The sequence below is a fragment of the Podarcis cretensis genome, assembly GCF_951804945.1.
Source record: "Podarcis cretensis genome assembly, chromosome: 10".
NCBI classification, from domain to species: domain Eukaryota; kingdom Metazoa; phylum Chordata; class Lepidosauria; order Squamata; family Lacertidae; genus Podarcis; species Podarcis cretensis.
In genome coordinates this window covers 57,300,555-57,317,273 of record NC_137179.1, presented here as the reverse complement: position 1 = coordinate 57,317,273, position 16,719 = coordinate 57,300,555, and the positions used below count along the sequence as shown (strand labels likewise).

At 42.8% G+C, this 16,719-nt stretch overlaps 1 protein-coding gene across 4 annotated transcripts in view; it reads left to right on the top strand.

The window, feature by feature from the left end:
• TSPAN12 (tetraspanin 12) overlaps positions 1–14,944 on the top strand; it is a 90,529-nt gene extending 75,585 nt beyond the window's left edge. For all 4 annotated transcript variants that reach the window (XM_079994384.1, XM_079994386.1, XM_079994385.1 and 1 more), the window contains 3 exons: positions 978–1,085; positions 7,535–7,678; positions 11,365–14,944. In XM_079994384.1, coding sequence (XP_079850510.1) covers positions 978–1,085; positions 7,535–7,678; positions 11,365–11,670 — 558 coding nt within the window. In that variant the 3' untranslated portion in view covers positions 11,671–14,944. The remainder of the gene's footprint in view (positions 1–977; positions 1,086–7,534; positions 7,679–11,364) is intronic.
• Positions 14,945–16,719: the final 1,775 nt, after the last annotated feature.

Sequence of the window (16,719 nt, the reverse complement as noted above, 5' to 3'; positions counted from 1 at the left end):
TGTTAATGTGAATGTAGGAATGCAGAATTACAGAATTGAGATCAGAATCATGGTGTTTCAGTGGGCGTTTATTTTGATGCAGAATTGCTCTCTCACTCAGAGAACAGTGAAGTTGACGGAAACAGAATCATGCTGAATCTTGTTACTCAAGCACTGACTGGGGTCATGAGAAAACAAGCTGTACACATCTAAAAATAGTCTTTATTTTTTGTGGGTGGAGGGGAGAATTGTAAAGGAAATATTTCCTCACACCTATCAAGCACGCACTGCTGGGCAAGTATTGCTGCTGCTGTTTATTTTACCAGCAAAAATAAACTATGGGTGGTATTCAACTGTGGTTCTATTTAGCCCCACCGAAGCTAATGAACGTGACTAACTTAGCTTCATTTATTTCAATGGGTCTATTCTGAGTAGGACTTAGTTGAATACCACCCATGTGTTTTTTCCTATCGATTCTCTTCACATTTTGTGGATCATTTTATTAGAGTGTTTTTCAGTCAGGTCTTTTACTGGATAAATATTCATTGTAATTGATTCCCTATCATCCTGGCCAATTTCATGTGCAGGTGTTGTGGTGGTGGTTGTAATTTTGCACAATTCTAAACAAGAATGTATTGCTTTCCTTCAATGAAATATCAAATATAGTCAATATAACCGTTTTTGACAGGAAAGAGCAAACTTGATGAGGTTTTTCCTCCTCAGCCTTCAGAAAAGGGAGCCATGAAAATCCTCACTGTGAAAAACGATGAACAAGCTTGAACTTGTATTCAGAAGCATACTGCAGAGCTTAGACGTTGTGCTAGTAGTCTTATCCTTTATGAATTTCTCTCATCCCTTTTTGAAGCCATCCAAGATGTCGGCCATCACCGCCTCCTAGGGGAGAGAATTGCATAGCTGAATGAAGTACTTTATTTTGTCCTTCCTGAGTCTTCCAACAAATGGATTTATGTTTCTGTGTTTTATCTCCCTGCCTTCAGGTCCCTGTGCAGTGGTCAGATATGGTCACTTTGAAAGCCAGAATGACCAACTATGGCTTGCCTAGATATCAGTGGCTTACTCATGCTTGGAATTTCTTTCAGAGAGAGGTAAGTGGTTGAGCTGATACTAAAATAATACAGAACTATGACAGAACAAAAATACTCATAAACCGCAGATAAAACATTAAAAAATACAAAACCAAGCTGATCCATTTCCCCATAAATCTGACATAAAGATACAAAAAAAAAAAAAACCCAGCAAGAAAAAACCCCAAACAACATCCCAGCCCCCTTTAAGAAAAAAGTAAACCACATAGTTTGTGTTTGGTTTTAATGAATTAGTATAGAAAAGGGACGTGAGAGCTGGACCATCAAGAAGGCTGATCGCTGAAGAATTGATGCTTTTGAATTATGGTGCTGGAGGAGACTCTTGAGAGTCCCATGGACTGCAAGAAGATCAAACCTCTCCATTCTTAAGGAAATCAGCCCTGAGTGCTCATTGGAAGGACAGATCCTGAAGCTGAGGCTCCAATACTTTGGCCACCTCATGAGAAGAGAAGACTCCCTGGAAAAGACCCTGATGTTTGGAAAGATGAAGGGCACAAGGAGAAGGGGACGACAGAGGACGAGATGGTTGGACAGTGTTCTCGAAGCTACCAATATGAGTTTGACCAAACTGCGGGAGGCAGTGGAAGACAGGAGTGCCTGGCGTGCTCTGGTCCGTGGGGTCACGAAGAGTCAGACACAACTAAACAACAACAACAACAACAACAATAACAATAGAAAAGGGAACAATAGCTCACTCTCTTGCCCGCTCATGATGAACAATAACCCTAAAGACATGCTTTTATTTGTTGGAAAGAGCAGCCGGATTAAGGGAGCAATTGCAACTCCCTCCCCCCAGCTGCAGGTTTTAATGAAATGATGGGGTCTCCAAAGTATTTGTAGACCTGTCGTGAACGGTAACCAGAGCAGAAGGCGGAGGATCAGGCAGATTGCTGTCCCGCCATGGAGCTAGCAAAACAATTGAGCCCCGTGCTGTCACATAATGGAAACTGCCTTGGCATCCATCAGTTTCCAGCTCAGGGTTGCCCCCACACTAGAAAACCCCACACAGGAATCCTGACAGCGACACTTCTGCTCACCCCCACATTTGGTGGGCAGAAGGGGGGAATTCTACAGCAGCCCACAGGGAACATGATTGACATGTCCGCCCATTGAATCCAGCACCACCCAGTTAAAAGGGGGTTTGAATTGCTGTGCCACTAAGTTATGCTAAGGACAGGCAGTAGAAATAGTACTGGGTTGGATGAATCTCAGGCCTGACCTAGAACTCAGCTACACAGCTGCAAATAAAACATTTTAAGTGTTTTGTAATGTGCAATGTACAAATGCAACACTAGATGGCGACAGTGAGCTATGGCAATTCCAATGTATTTTTTTAAAACTCCCCCCCCCCAAAAAAAAGCGTTTTTTTAATATGTGTGTAGATTCCACCCTAGGGTGGGGGGGGGTTTAATGTTCATAAGTTAAAGCGAGAAGCTTTCACACAAAATGAAAGCAAAGAGCTTGTCAGAGATTGCTGATACTGACTCTAGAGATTTTTGAATGTGAAACTTGAATGTCTAAAGTTGGGTTTGAGGTGAGAGTACTGTGTTTTGGATTGTTGATATATTAAAACGGCCAGTTTTTGTTTGTGTTTAATTTATTGCAACAAACCTATGGTGAGAACAGCCCTGGTTTTGTATATTTTTGGATCCTTGCTGAGGGGAAACACAGCACTGTTTGTTTGGTTTTTTAAAAAAAGAATGAGCTATTCTATAGCGAAAGCATGGAAGTGCACAAGGTAAAAGCCATTAATTCTAGATATATGTTCAGGCACAGGAAAAGAACACTTTAAATGCCTGTCATTCTCTTGCCCTGGTTGAAATCTGAAATCTATCACTGTTGCACAGATTTCCTGTTTATTTAAGCGTTTCCTGGCCACATTTGATGTCTGTATTTGTTTTAGAAAGCACTCAATAGACAGAACGTAGAATTAACAAGTTTAAAGTTGCACTCCTCTAAAGCTATGCAAGCGTTAGAAGAAATAGCAGCTTTTTATGAAGGCAGAATGAAAGAATTCTGGTTTGCTTAACCTGAAAAAATAACTTCCTTTCTTGCACTCGGGTGACTGGATTTAAAAATGGAGTCACTAACGTCTTCCTCCAGAAAGCTCAGTTTCTGAAATAGCTGTGGGGAGTACTTGTGGGGAACTGCTGCCATGATCAGTAATTGAGACTCCCTCTCCTGATGCTTTGCTCTAACTTAGGGCTGCCATTCATCCAGAATTTCTGGGACATATCTGGAATATGGCAGTTGGAGACAGTGTCTGGGGGGAAATTGCTGAAACGTCCTGGAAAATCTGGATGTATGGCAACCCATGTCAGAATTTCCTTAAAAATACAGTGGTACCTTGGGTTACAGACGCTTCAGGTTACAGACTCCGTTAACCCAGAAATAGTACCTTGGGTTAAGAACTTTACCTCAGGATGAGAACAGAAATCGCCTGGTGGCAGCAGCAGGAGGCCCCATTAGCTAAAGTGGTGCTTCAGGTTAAGAACAGTTTCACGTTAAGAACGGACCTCCAGAATGAATTAAGTTCTTAACCCAAGGTCCCACTGTAGCTCAGAATCTTTTTCTTCTTCTTCTCCTTCTTCCTCTTCTTCGTTGCAAAAAATGCTCCACAACTTTTGCATCCGGATTTTCACTTTTTGAAACATGGCAACCCTACTTTAACTGGGGAAAACCTCTGTCTATCTATTTACAGAGACTTAAGTGAAAATGTGCAGAAGTGTTTTACCCAAATGCTCATTCAGAAATTAACCTGATCCTGCTTTCCAGTGGGCAAAATGACATCACAATAAATCACATTTAAGTCATACTTAAGCCACTGAAATAAATGGACTCAAGTTAGCTATGCCACAGATTTAAATGGGTTTACACTGTGTGTGACTTTGGTTGCAATTCCACCACTTGCTACAAGATTTAGATTGGGCAGACATAGCCCTCCACTCACTTCCATGGCCTCAGCCGGCTTCTGACTGGCCTCTTATTGTTCACTGGTGGCATCCCTGAAATAGGGTGTTTGGGGGGTGGGTGGGAATGAGCCAGCCCAGGATCCACTGCATTGGGTCCAGTCCAGACCCAATTGATGCTCCATCCCAAAGCTGGCTCAGGAATAATGCACCATCTTCCTCCAACACAACAGCTTCCGCTGCTGCTACTGTGAGGGCCCAGGCTGTGAGCACAAGTGGTCACTGGGTCGTGGTGGCACCAGGGAGTTAGTATAGCTCTGCCTGTGGGATACAGCTGCTTTATTGCTTGCACAGATGAATGGTGGGAGATTTTTTTACACTTCCTCCCCTGGTTGAGTCCAACCAACTCTCGTTGGCCGTGGTTATTTGCTTGGCTGGCAAGACAAAGTCACTGCTTTTCTTGGCTCGATAGCAAAACGATGGGCACTTGGCATTTGTTTTTATTTTTTAATTTTATTTTATTTATACCCCGCCCTCCCCAGCCAAGACCGGGCTCAGGGCAGCTAACATCAAATATAAAAACAATTGATTAAAATACAACTTAAAAACAGGATTAAAATACAACTTAAAATGCAGCCTCATTTCAGCAGAAGCCCCGATCAAAAACGGTTTGGGGGGAGAAAACATCAAATCTTCACCAAGGCCAACTATCCAGACTGGTCCTTCGTGGGCCAGAAAAAAAGCCAGGGAAGTCCCCAAATAGGGGTTCCATCACAGCCCAAGGAAAAGGAAAGAGGGGGAGGGGATCATTTTGAAATGTTTCTGGAAACTGAACAATTTATTATAGTAATTTGGTGAGCACGTCTCAGCTCTTTGAAAATTTTTGTGTTTAGGGTTTTCACAGCGCCCCTTTAATATATCCCACTCTCCTCCCCCAAACACATCTAGCTATAAACCTGCCAAACACATGTTTTTTGGTGGTGGTGTTTTTTTGCAGGGTTAGAGCAGTATGTGTGCAATCCTTAACACACACACACACACACACACACACACACACACACACACACACACAGCAGAAGAGAGGATGTTGTTTCAGAGTGAATCCCAAAGGCCCATCACTGCAATATCTATTAGTCCATTGCTATGCAGAGCAAAAATGTAAATGAGAGCCATTCGAAATAATGGAGCATGCTTTTGCACAGAAACATAGGTCAAAACCAGGCTGTCTTTATTCTCAGAATAAATAGAAATAAATCAGACATTTTATAACAGTAATGCTCAGAAACATGGAATGTGTATTTCACTCTTCAATGCAGACTGGAACATTGTCGTATTTCAGAGTGAGACTCCCCCCGTGACGCTGCTTAATTGGAATTCATAGGTTATATCCAGTGCTAGTCCTACTCTGAGTAAACCTACTAAAGTTATTGGACGTGAGTAACTTTATTAATCTTAAAAGATTAATAACCCCAGTTATTAGATCTATCTGTCTTCATAGGAACTTGCTTCAGAATGTTCCTTCAGAAACTCTTCCTCCATAGGTATCTATTTTCATTATTTATCTTGCATTGCCATTCGTTATCAGTTAGGATCTGAAGATTTCAGATCCCCTGTCCCCGTTCTCCCAGTTTTCCACTGGACTTATTTCTGCATAGTAAGGAGACATGATAGTTATTTCTTGCCTTGCTGTGGCCTTTTGGTGTCAGTTTGAACTAATATTCTCCACTCTTTTCTTCTGTGTGTGAGAGACATACATCTGCAAGTTGCACCTGACAAACTGAGCTCTGGCCCACAGAATCTCACACCACAATCAATCTGTTAGTCTTTAAGGAGACATCACAGTTTTGTTTCAGTTGACCAGTGCAGCTGTTCCATTGAAATTTGTTGCTGTGCACTTTGAAGCCCGTTTCTGTTTGATGAGGACTAGAAACCTGTTTTAAAAAGAAGAAAGCTGAGATTCTTTAGGTGCAGAATGGCCTTCTGCCTGATTTAAATGCCGCAGAAGTGACTGCCTATGAATAGAATTTCCTGCTGTAGAATTTCCTATGAATAGAATTTTCTCCTTTCTTTAAAATTAGCCAGAACCCCAGCAGCACTCTCTTGCCAGATATACTTTGGAAATAGGGATACATATTAAATGTATCCCTGGCCAGGGGCAATCTTTTAGGAGGCTTAATTAGAAAAGCTGTCTTCCTATTATGGGACTATAACTGATTTGGTGTGTTTCCCGTTTTGAACATTCTGCTAACTATTTTTGACCGCTTACAGATCAGCTATTGAATGTGTTAGAGCGGCGCTCATTCTCTGCCCTAATGAGGGCCTATCTTTTTATTTTACTAAAGCAGATAATTTTAGTTTGGAGAGGATGTTATTTTTTTTTAAAAAAAAATACTTGGCTGAGTATTTTTATGCAGAGTTCTTTGACTTCCTGATACCAACTTGTTAAAAAGAGCTATGCATCACAAGACACAGGAATGAACTCAAGGTTAAGGGGAATGTGTTTAATGACTACAAATCACACAATTTAGTGTAGGGGTGGGGGGATGGGATCTCACTTGAGCTTTTCTGGAGTTTATGGCCCATTTCTAGAGTCAGTGATTTATAAATTTCAGCCAAGGTGGAAGACTGGCAAGCAGAAGGAAGTAGCCAATTTGGCACACCAGAATATTTATTTACTAGGGACGTGGGTGGCGCTGTGGGTAAAACCTCAGTGCCTAGGACTTGCTGATCGTATGGTCGGTGTTTCGAATCGCCGCGGCGGGGTGAGCTCCCGTCATTTGGTCCCAGTTCCTGCCCACCTAGCAGTTCAAAAGCACTCTTAAGTGCAAGTAGATAAATAGGTACCGCTTTATAGCGGGAAGGTAAACGGCGTTTCCGTGTGCGGCGCTGGTGCTGGCTCACCAGCTGCAGCTTCGTCACGCTGGCCACGTGACCCGGAAGTGTCTTCGGATGGCGCCGGCTCATGGCCTCTAGAGCGAGATGAGCACGCAACCCTAGAGTCGGACACGACTGGCCTGTACGGGCAGGGGTACCTTTACCTTTACCCTTTAATATTTATTTATTTACATATAAAACACATACATATGCATTTACACAATACACATACATAACATACTACCTTATTTTCATAACATAAAACATACCTACATTACTCTATATAATACCTACCTATACTGTACATATCAACATACCCACACACCTACCCCACACAGACACCCACCAAATGACTTGACTTCCAGCCGTTCTTGTTACGCTACTTTATTTTTCCAACTAGCTTAAACGCATTTCATTATTTCTTTAATCTCTTCTTCTATCTTGACTTTGCTCTCCTTTCACTCTAATCATTTTCTGGATTCACTCAATATCTGTCAGAAATTCTGCTTTTTCCACATAAAGGCACACCAGAATATTTAGTTGAAGGGAGAAATAAGGTGCATTCAACGTCATACTAGGCTCCATACGGGGTGCAGGGTGGAAGGGGACCTCAAATTCTTCTTAATTCCCATGGAGAATCACACCTGTGCCACCTTCCTTTTGCAGTTTAAATGCTGTGGAGTTGTGTACTTCACAGACTGGCTGGAAATGACGGAGATGGACTGGCCTCCGGATTCCTGTTGCGTCAGAGAATTCCCAGGATGCTCCAAACAGGCGCACCATGAGGATCTCAGTGACCTTTACCAGGAGGTAAGGACGTCCACAACATTTTTGTTTCTAAGCTTTGGAAGGTGGGTGCTGCTGTGATGGTGCTGACCTTTAAAACCCTAAACGGCCTTGGCCCACTATACCTGAAGGAGTGTCTCCACCCCCATCGTTCTGCCCGGACACTGAAGTCCAGTGCCAAGGGCCTTCTGACGGTTCCCTCACTGACACTGAGGTCCAGCTCTGAGGGACTTTTGGCAGTTCCCTCACTGCGAGAAGCCAAGTTACAGGGAACCAGGCAGAGGGCCTTCTCGGTAGTGGCACCCACCCTGTGGAACACCCTCCCACCCGATGTCAAAGGAAAAAACAAGTACCTGACTTTTAGGAGACATCTGAAGGCAGCCCTGTTTAGGGAAGCTTTTAATGCTTAATAGACTATTGTATTTTAATATTCTTTGGAAGCCGCCCAGAGTGGCTGGGGAAACCCAGCCAGATGGGCGGGGTATAAATAAATTATTATTATTATTATGGCAATAGCTTCCCATGGAGGTCATTCAAACATCAGGAAGAGCTTTGGGATGGTAAGAGCGGTTCAACAGTGGAACAGTCTCCCTTGGAAGGTGGTGGACTCTCCTTCCTTTTTTTAAATATAATTTTTATTAAATTTTCTGTTTTACAATTTAGAATACTCATTTAAACATCCTTAAAATATCAGTGACTTCCCTTCTTCTCTTTCTATGGTTCATTTTGCATATCATAAACCCCTGTATATTTTACATAAACTAAACCATTCAGTATTCCATTATTACATCCATCAAAACTTATTCACACTGTTGAATTTATCTTAATGCTGCCAACGTTTTCAAGTGTACATAATTTCCCCCATATATTCATTAAACACTTTCCAATCTTCTTTAAACGTATGTTAATAAATTATTATTATTATTATTATTATTATTATTATTATTATTATTAAGCCATTGGTTCAAAAATTCTGCTCTTCTAATTTGCCTCCTTGCACAGGTTTTGTTTCCCTCACTTTAAAAACCCCAAACTCCAGTTTTATGTTTCTGCATTGTGATAATATGCAAGCTACAAAAGACTTTTAATTTCACCTGTAGTGAATTAAATACCTCACTCTTTTCATTATCTTCCCACTTCTTTTATCTGAAGAGTTGAAGTGTTTTGTGCGGAGATTTGGATGGAGTATGAACTTTACGGCTATTACTGAATAATTATAGGTGATCCCATCAATGAGTCTCTATTTTCACTTGTCACATAGCTCCAAAGATCCCTCAGAAGTATGTGGAGAGTTTGGCCTTTTGAATCTCCTCCATGAGACCTATAGCTTTCTTTTTCAACAGAATGCGCTTTCCTGTGAAAGGAACAAACTCATCTCATCATTTTGGGAGTTCATTAAAAGTATCTGTATAGTGATATGGAGCTTTGGAGACTTTCTTCAAAGTCCTCAGAGATCTTGGCATCTTGGCTTTTTAACGAAAATAAATTTTTGTGACATCAAAAGGTTCTGTAGAAAACGGGGGAGGGGGAAGAGCTGGAACAGAAAAGGCTGTTTTATGACTAGGAAACTAAAAATTCTCTCTCTCTCTCTTTCTCTTTAATTTATTGAAAATTATTGTCTTGTTCATTGGCGTTCCTGCTCCCCAGGATAGCTAGCTCACTAGTAATAATAATGCCATTAAATATCAGCATTTGAAAACAGATAAAACGCTGGAACAGCAGAACAATAAAAAAACACACAAGACAGAATTAAAAGCAACTCTAACAATAAACTAATTGGCAAGGGGGAAATGAAAAAAAAAAAAAGGCTTTTCCTGGCAGTGGAAGGCTGTAAGCTTTAGTATCAGGCAACTTTTTCTGAGATGGGAGCGTTCCAAATGTTGCTACTGTGGTTGAGGGACTTACCCTCAGAGCATAGGGAGTACCTGGAAAAGGACCTCTGAAGATGACCTCAATCGATGGGCAGGTGCCCATGGGAGTAGGCTGTTTTTGAGATTCCTGTGCCTCAAACAGGGCTTTAAAGGAAAGAGTCAATACTTCGAATTGAATCGAACAGTGTGTAGCAAAACAATATAACACACATGCTGTGGAGCACTGCAAACAGTTTCTTAGCACTGATGTGAAAGACTTGAAAAGCCTATCAAGGTGAGAACCAGTGCAGGTAACAAGTTCTTTTCTAGATAGTCAGTCTAGAAGGATAACATGATCAGGTACCTCGACCCGCAAAGACTCAAGGAGAACTATGAATTCATCTTGATTTCTCCTAGGATAGGAATTCTGTCAGGATAAGACCCTGTTGGGGCCCAAAGCCAGGCCTGAAACCAAGCTCCTAGGATGCTCAGAATAACACAACAACCACCTTGCCCCAACAGGGAATATTTTCAGCCAGTTTGTATGATCTTTGGAGTCCTGGGTGGGCTTTTGGGCTGGTCCCATGCCTGATTCCTTATGACAGCTGGGATCACCTCCCCTTGCAAAATATATCAGCTACTTCCCGAACCCAGCCAGTCAGGACACACTGCCAACAAGCCAATGATATAATAATAATAATAATAATAATAATAATAATAATAATACCCCACCCATCTGGGTGGGTTTCCACAGCCACTCTGGGCGGCTCCCAAAAGAATATTAAGGTAAAGGTAAAGGTACCCCTGCCCGTACGGGCCAGTCTTGACAGACTCTGGGGTTGTGTGCCCATCTCACTTAAGAGGCCAGGGGCCAGCGCTGTCCGGAGACACTTCCGGGTCACGTGGCCAGCGTGACATCGCTGCTCTGGCCAGAGCCAGAGCCAGAGCCGCACACGGAAACGCCGTTTACCTTCCCGCTGGTAAGCGGTCCCTATTTATCTACTTGCACCCGGAGGTGCTTTCGAACTGCTAGGTTGGCAGGCGCTGGGACCGAGCAGCGGGAGCACACCCCACCGCAGGGATTCGAACCGCCGACCTTTCGATCGGCAAGTCCTAGGCGCTGAGGCTTTAACCCACAGCGCCACCTGCGTCCCATTAAAAGAATATTAAAAGCACGATAAAACCTCAAACATTAAAAGGGCTGCCTTCAGATGTTTTCTAAAAGTCAGACAGTTGTTTATTATGTTGGTGCTGCGCCAAGAGCCCAAGTGGACACAAAGCAGAAATATCAACTTGGCTATGTCCATCTGGCTTCTCTTGTGGCTTCTAGGTCAGCACCCTTCTCCCAGAAGAAGTCGTGGATGATAGCTGTTTTGTTTTATGGACTGACATAAAGCAGCAACAGGGACACAGGTGGCGCTGTGGGTTAAACCACAGAGCCTAGGACTTGCTGATCAGAAGGTCGGCGGTTTGAATCCCCGCAACGGGGTGAGCTCCCGTTACTCGGTCCCTGCACCTGCCAACCTAGCAGTTCAAAAGCATGTCAAAGTGCAAGTAGATAAATAGGTACCACTCCAGTGGGAAGGTAAACGGTGTTTCCGTGCGCTACTCTGGTTCGCCAGAAGCGGCTTAGTCATGCTGGCCACATGACCCGGAAGCTGTACGCCAACTCGCTCGGCCAATAAAGTGAGATGAGCGCCGCAACCCCAGAGTCGGTCACGACTGGACCTAATGGTCAGGGCTCCCTTTACCTTTACCTTTTTAAAGCAGCAACACCAAAAGCGTTGTGGAAAAGATCTGGAAATTTGGGGTAATGACTTCCAATGGTGGTTGACCTTTCTTATCTCTCTTGGTCCACAGGGTTGTGGTAAAAAGATGTATACTTTCCTGAGAGGAACGAAACAACTGCAAGTGCTTCGGTTTCTTGGGATATCGATTGGGGTCACCCAGATTCTGGCGATGATCCTCACTATTACTTTGCTGTGGGCTCTGTATTATGACCGACGAGGCCCAGGTACAGATCAAATGCTGTCCTTGAAGAATGACACCACACAGCACCTGTCATGTCATTCAGTGGAACTGCTGAAACCCAGCCTGACGAGGATTTTGGAGCACACATCCATGGCAAACAGCTTCACCACACACTTTGAAATGGAGGAACTTTAGGGTGATCGTCACTTTTACTAACTGTACATTTGAAAAAGGAGTCTGAGGTAATCATTCTGATTCAGAGAAGAAAAGAGAATGAATGGAGATGTTCTTCATGAATGACAGTGATCCCGGGCTCTTAACCTTTTTGTTTCTTGAAACGTACGTGACCTGAAGGTTCTAGCTATAGTTTTACCACTAAAATATATCTATTGTTTTAAGTACTGAGAGTGAATAGGTTCTGTTTCGTGAGAAAATGTGCATTATATAAAATGCTGATTGTAGCAGGGCCTTAAAACTTTAAAAAATAATAATCAACATTTTAAAATTAAGAAGCATCTGTCAAAAAGAACACATTCAGGTTATGACTTTAGGGCTCTTTGATTCTGTCTGAACTTTTTATTTTAAATGATTAGGTAAGAGTGTGGGCAACTTGCTCAGCACCGAGAGCTGATCAGTGTTTTTGCTTGCTTGTAATTTAAGTAATTTTCATAATCATTTGAAGAAATGGTAGCTGGATGTGTTGCACTCTGATACTCTGATGTGTTGCAAGGTGCAGCTGTTGGATAAGTTGCACTCTGATAAGCTTCTTCTGGGGTTGTTAATCACAGCCGAAGGCAGACCCTTCAAAACCTGGAAAAGGGTCTAAAGCCATGAGGTTGGAAAACAGGGATTTCTTACTCTTTTAAGTGCTTCTTTCTTTCTTAGATTTTACAAAAAAAAATCCAAGATAATCACCTTTCCCGCTCGGTGTACAGAATCCACCTAGACTGGCTTTTGAATCTTACTTTGATGTTTATGATGGGATGGCATCCTCTGTCACACCTGAGGAAGCCACACTAATTTAAGGACTGTGGCATACACCGCTCTCTCTTCCTATAGAGTGGAGTGGCTGCTGCTGCTGCTCAGAATCTGCTGCCTGAGGCAGTGCTCCCACTCCGGCTAATGGTAGGACCGGCCAATGGGTGAAACATGTTTAGCTGTAGCCAGTGCAATTCCAAAGTTGGATCTTCGGATCTTTTTCTCCCCCAGCATTTCAAAACCCTGAACATCCAGCCCTCCCACCACGTGCACCTAGACGCACAGAGCCCATATCCCATGGGCAAGCTAATTGTTGGTGCACAGTCAGTTGTTTGTAAGCTGATAGGACTTGATAAATTGCTAGGAAAGCCTATTTCAACCCCTCTGCTTGGACTTTGTGGAAATTGCCTCTAAAAGATCAGGGATGTTATTTGTATATAATAAGGCATGTGTATGTATAGCAGAACTGAAATCCATATTCACATTTTACTTCACACTTTTAAATTTTGTAAAAAGAGAAACGTGTGTTTTTAGCAGTGTCTTTATCTAGCTTTTTTTTTTAAAAAAAGAAATACAGTGGTATCTCGGGATACCGATGCTTCAAGTTAAACGTTTTTGGGTTGCGCACCGCGCCGAACCTGAAAGTACCGGAACTGGTTACTTCCGGGTTTTGGCGCTCATGCATGCACAGAAACGCTAAATCGCGCTTTGCGCATGCGCAGAAGCACTGAATCGTGACCTGCGCATGTGAAGACGCGGCGTTGTGGGTTGCAAACGTGCCTCCCTCACGGATCACGTTCGCAACCCGAGGTTCCACTGTACCTCAAACATCTACTTTTTAAATTAATTTTTAATGTTCAAATTAAATTATGTGGTCCAGAGAGATTTTTAAAATGCTAATAAATGAGTTATATCTGAAATACCCACTTTTAGGAGAGGAAATTAAGTGGTGAATGGTCTTGGAACTGGATTTATTGAAGAGAGATTCTACATTCTTTCTAAGCAAGGGATCGTGAGGATAATGTCTTTAATCCTCTTTTTCCTGCCCTGTTCATTTTTTGTTCAGAATGTGTATGGTGTTAACTCTCCCATTGAAGCCAATGATACATACATGTGTTTAATTCTGGCTTGATTACTCTTAACGTTTGGTTTCTTTCCTGTAGCACATGACCTGGTTCATTTTCTTGAATCATCTAGAGCTGTTTGTACCTGTAGAAAGCATTCTGTGGGCCACTGCTTGGAGCATGCTTTAATCTAGATTGCATGGGGAGATGGATGGATGGCCAACACTTGTCCAGCCAGCCTCTCCCAGCCTAACGTCTTCCATATGTTGTTGGACTGCAGTTCCACCAGCCACACACAGAATGCCCAATTATCATGGATGGTGGGAGTTGTATTTTTTGCTCTATAAGACTCACTTTTCCCCTCCTAAAAAGTAAGGGGTAATGTGTGTGCGTCTTACGGAGCGAATGCAGGCTGCACAGCTATCCCAGAAGCCAGAACAGCAAGAGGGATTGCTGCTTTCACTGCACAGCGATCCCTCTTGCTGTTCTGGCTTCTGAGATTCAGAATATTATTTTTTCTTGTTTTTCTCCTCCCAAAACTAGGTGTGGTCTGGTGCGTCTTATAGAGCGAAAAATACGGTAGTTCAAAACATTTAGGAGGCACCAGATTGGGGAAAGACAACCTTGTTTGTTGGAGTAGGAATTTGGAGCGGTTTATTGGACTGGGAATGAGCAACAGCTTGCCTTGCCTCCCCTTCTCTGGTGGCTTCGGTATAGACCCAAGTTTGTTGAAATACCATTTTCTGAGATCCTTGTTAACAAACCAGGATTTGAAACAGCATTTCTCATTCTGGACCTCTGCGGAGACTGCAATTGAACGGAGAAGGAAGTCTTCTCCAAAGCAACATGGTAAAGAGATTAAAATGTATTTATTGAATTGCGAAAAGTGCATCTTACTGTATTTTATGTGTACTATAGAGTTACGGTTGTTTCCACCTAGCCACATTCTTGTTTCACATGTTATAGTAGTTAATTTAAATACTTGCCAATCCTGTGGTAGCTGCTTAAAAGCTGACTTTGTGGCAAATGCAGGCACATGCCAAGCTGAACTTCTCTGGCTTCGAGCCAAGTTGGTCACCCGTCCACTGATGCTCAAAAATGGGTGTGTGGGGGTAACTCTGGGTGGAAACCAAAGGTTGGAGACTGCTGACTTTTGCATTCCCACAATAAACTTGAAGTGGCTGCCATGTGATTCTGGGGTATATGAACCCACCTTTAAGCTTCTTTCCTCTTGAGCAGTTTCCCTCAGTGCCTGCAAAGTCGCACCAGGGAACTTCCCTTCTGGGATGAAGCCAGCATTGCACTGGCCCGAGTGGAAATTTGTGTCCTCCTATGGTTTTAAAAATTGTTCCAATTTGCACTCACAGTGCTTGAGGAGAAAAAAGGCTATGTGTAATGTTGCAGGCAATAAAACCACTACTGTCGTATATTTTGTCATGGCTTTATTTGAAATGGGAGCTGCCCTCCCACCTTCCTAAGATTCTGTGCATTGCAGACAGAAACTTTCGCCTTCTTTATATTTAGCTAATACAGTGGTACCTTGGTTTTCGAATGCCTCCGTAGTCAAACATTTTGGAACTCATACGCCAAAAACCCGGAAGTAAATGCCTCAGCTTTCAAACATGCCTCAGAGGTCAAACAGGAAACGCGGCTTCCATTTTGAGTTTTCCGCTTTGAGGCTTCCGCTTTCAGTTTTCGGTTTTCAAATGTTTTGGAACTTGAACGGACTTCCAGAATGGAAGTGTTGGTGCTGACCTTCAAAGCCCTAAACGGCCTCAGTCCTGTATACCTGAAGGAGCGTCTCCAACCCCATCGTTCAGCCCGGACACTGAGGTCCAGCGCCGAGGGCCTTCTGGCAGTTCCCTCACTGCGAGAAGTGAGGTTACAGGGAACCAGGCAGAGGGCCTTCTCGGTAGTGGCACCCTCCCTCTGGAACACCCTCCCATCAGAAGTCAAGGATATAAGCAGCTATCCTATTTTTAAAAGACATCTGAAGGCAGCCCTGTTTAGGGAAATATTTAATATTTAATAATTTTTTAACACTCGATTGGGAGCCACCCAGAGTGGCTGGGGAAACTCAGCCAGATGGGCGGGGTATAAATTATTATTATTATTATTATTATTATTATTATTATTATTATTACGTTTGAAAACCGAGGTACCGTTGTATTACAGCAAGCCCACAACTTGTGCACATTCACCTTTACACAAAGAAATATAAAAAGGGGCTGGGGTTGTGTGGAAAATTACTTTGGCATTCCCACTCACCATTGAACCCAGTGGGTTTGGACTATACAGAATGTTGGCTTCAGACATGATCCCTGAAACGTAAGTTGCGTGTCTACTGCATAATGGTAAGGGGAATAACTGCCTCTTTCAAGGCTGAGGCCAGCGCATTCTCCCACAAGGATGCCTTTGTCACCCTCTGGACCCAAGATAAATCCAGACTGGGAAAATTATCCCGCATGCCCTCAAATCACAGCAGCTCAAAATAAGATCCCATACAACAAGATGAGACAGTTCCTCGGGGGCCGTCTTAAAACCAGCATTTTATCACGTGCCACTGCAGTGTTTTCACAGATAACAGCACCTCACCAGCGCCTAGGGTCCAATAACAAATATTTGCCTATAGAACAAATAGACATTACCTGAGAACTGCCAATCTTTTCTTTATCGCAGGCATGGAGAAATGTCTCTATCTCTGTAGTGCACGCCAATATTTCCTTTAAGAATCCCCGGAACCGTCAGGCAGAAAAGGTAACTGTCAGTCATGTACACCTGAGCGTGAATATTAACCGATTCGGGTGCATTACAAATGAGGTGAATGAACTCACACGAGTAATTTTGTAAATTTGGCCTCCTTGGGTCTCTGTTCTCCATCTGTACTTTCACTTCACTTAACGGAGCTTTGTCTAGACACATTAGATGGAAAGCTTTGGCAACACATAAGTAAAAATAGTTTGGAGCGATCATGTTTAACGGAGGCCTTTTTTAATCTGCCAATTTACGTAGGTGCCCACAGCCTACTTAAAAAAAATTAAACTACAGAAATAGATGGGGATTTTTTCCTGCCCATATGGAAGGCTTTCATGATTTCTATTGTCATTTTTCTCCTATACAGAAATATTTGCTTATGCTATATATCAGAATTTTTCATCAGTTGCGTCAATATCAATCTTGACTGCCTTCTGTCCCATGGTTT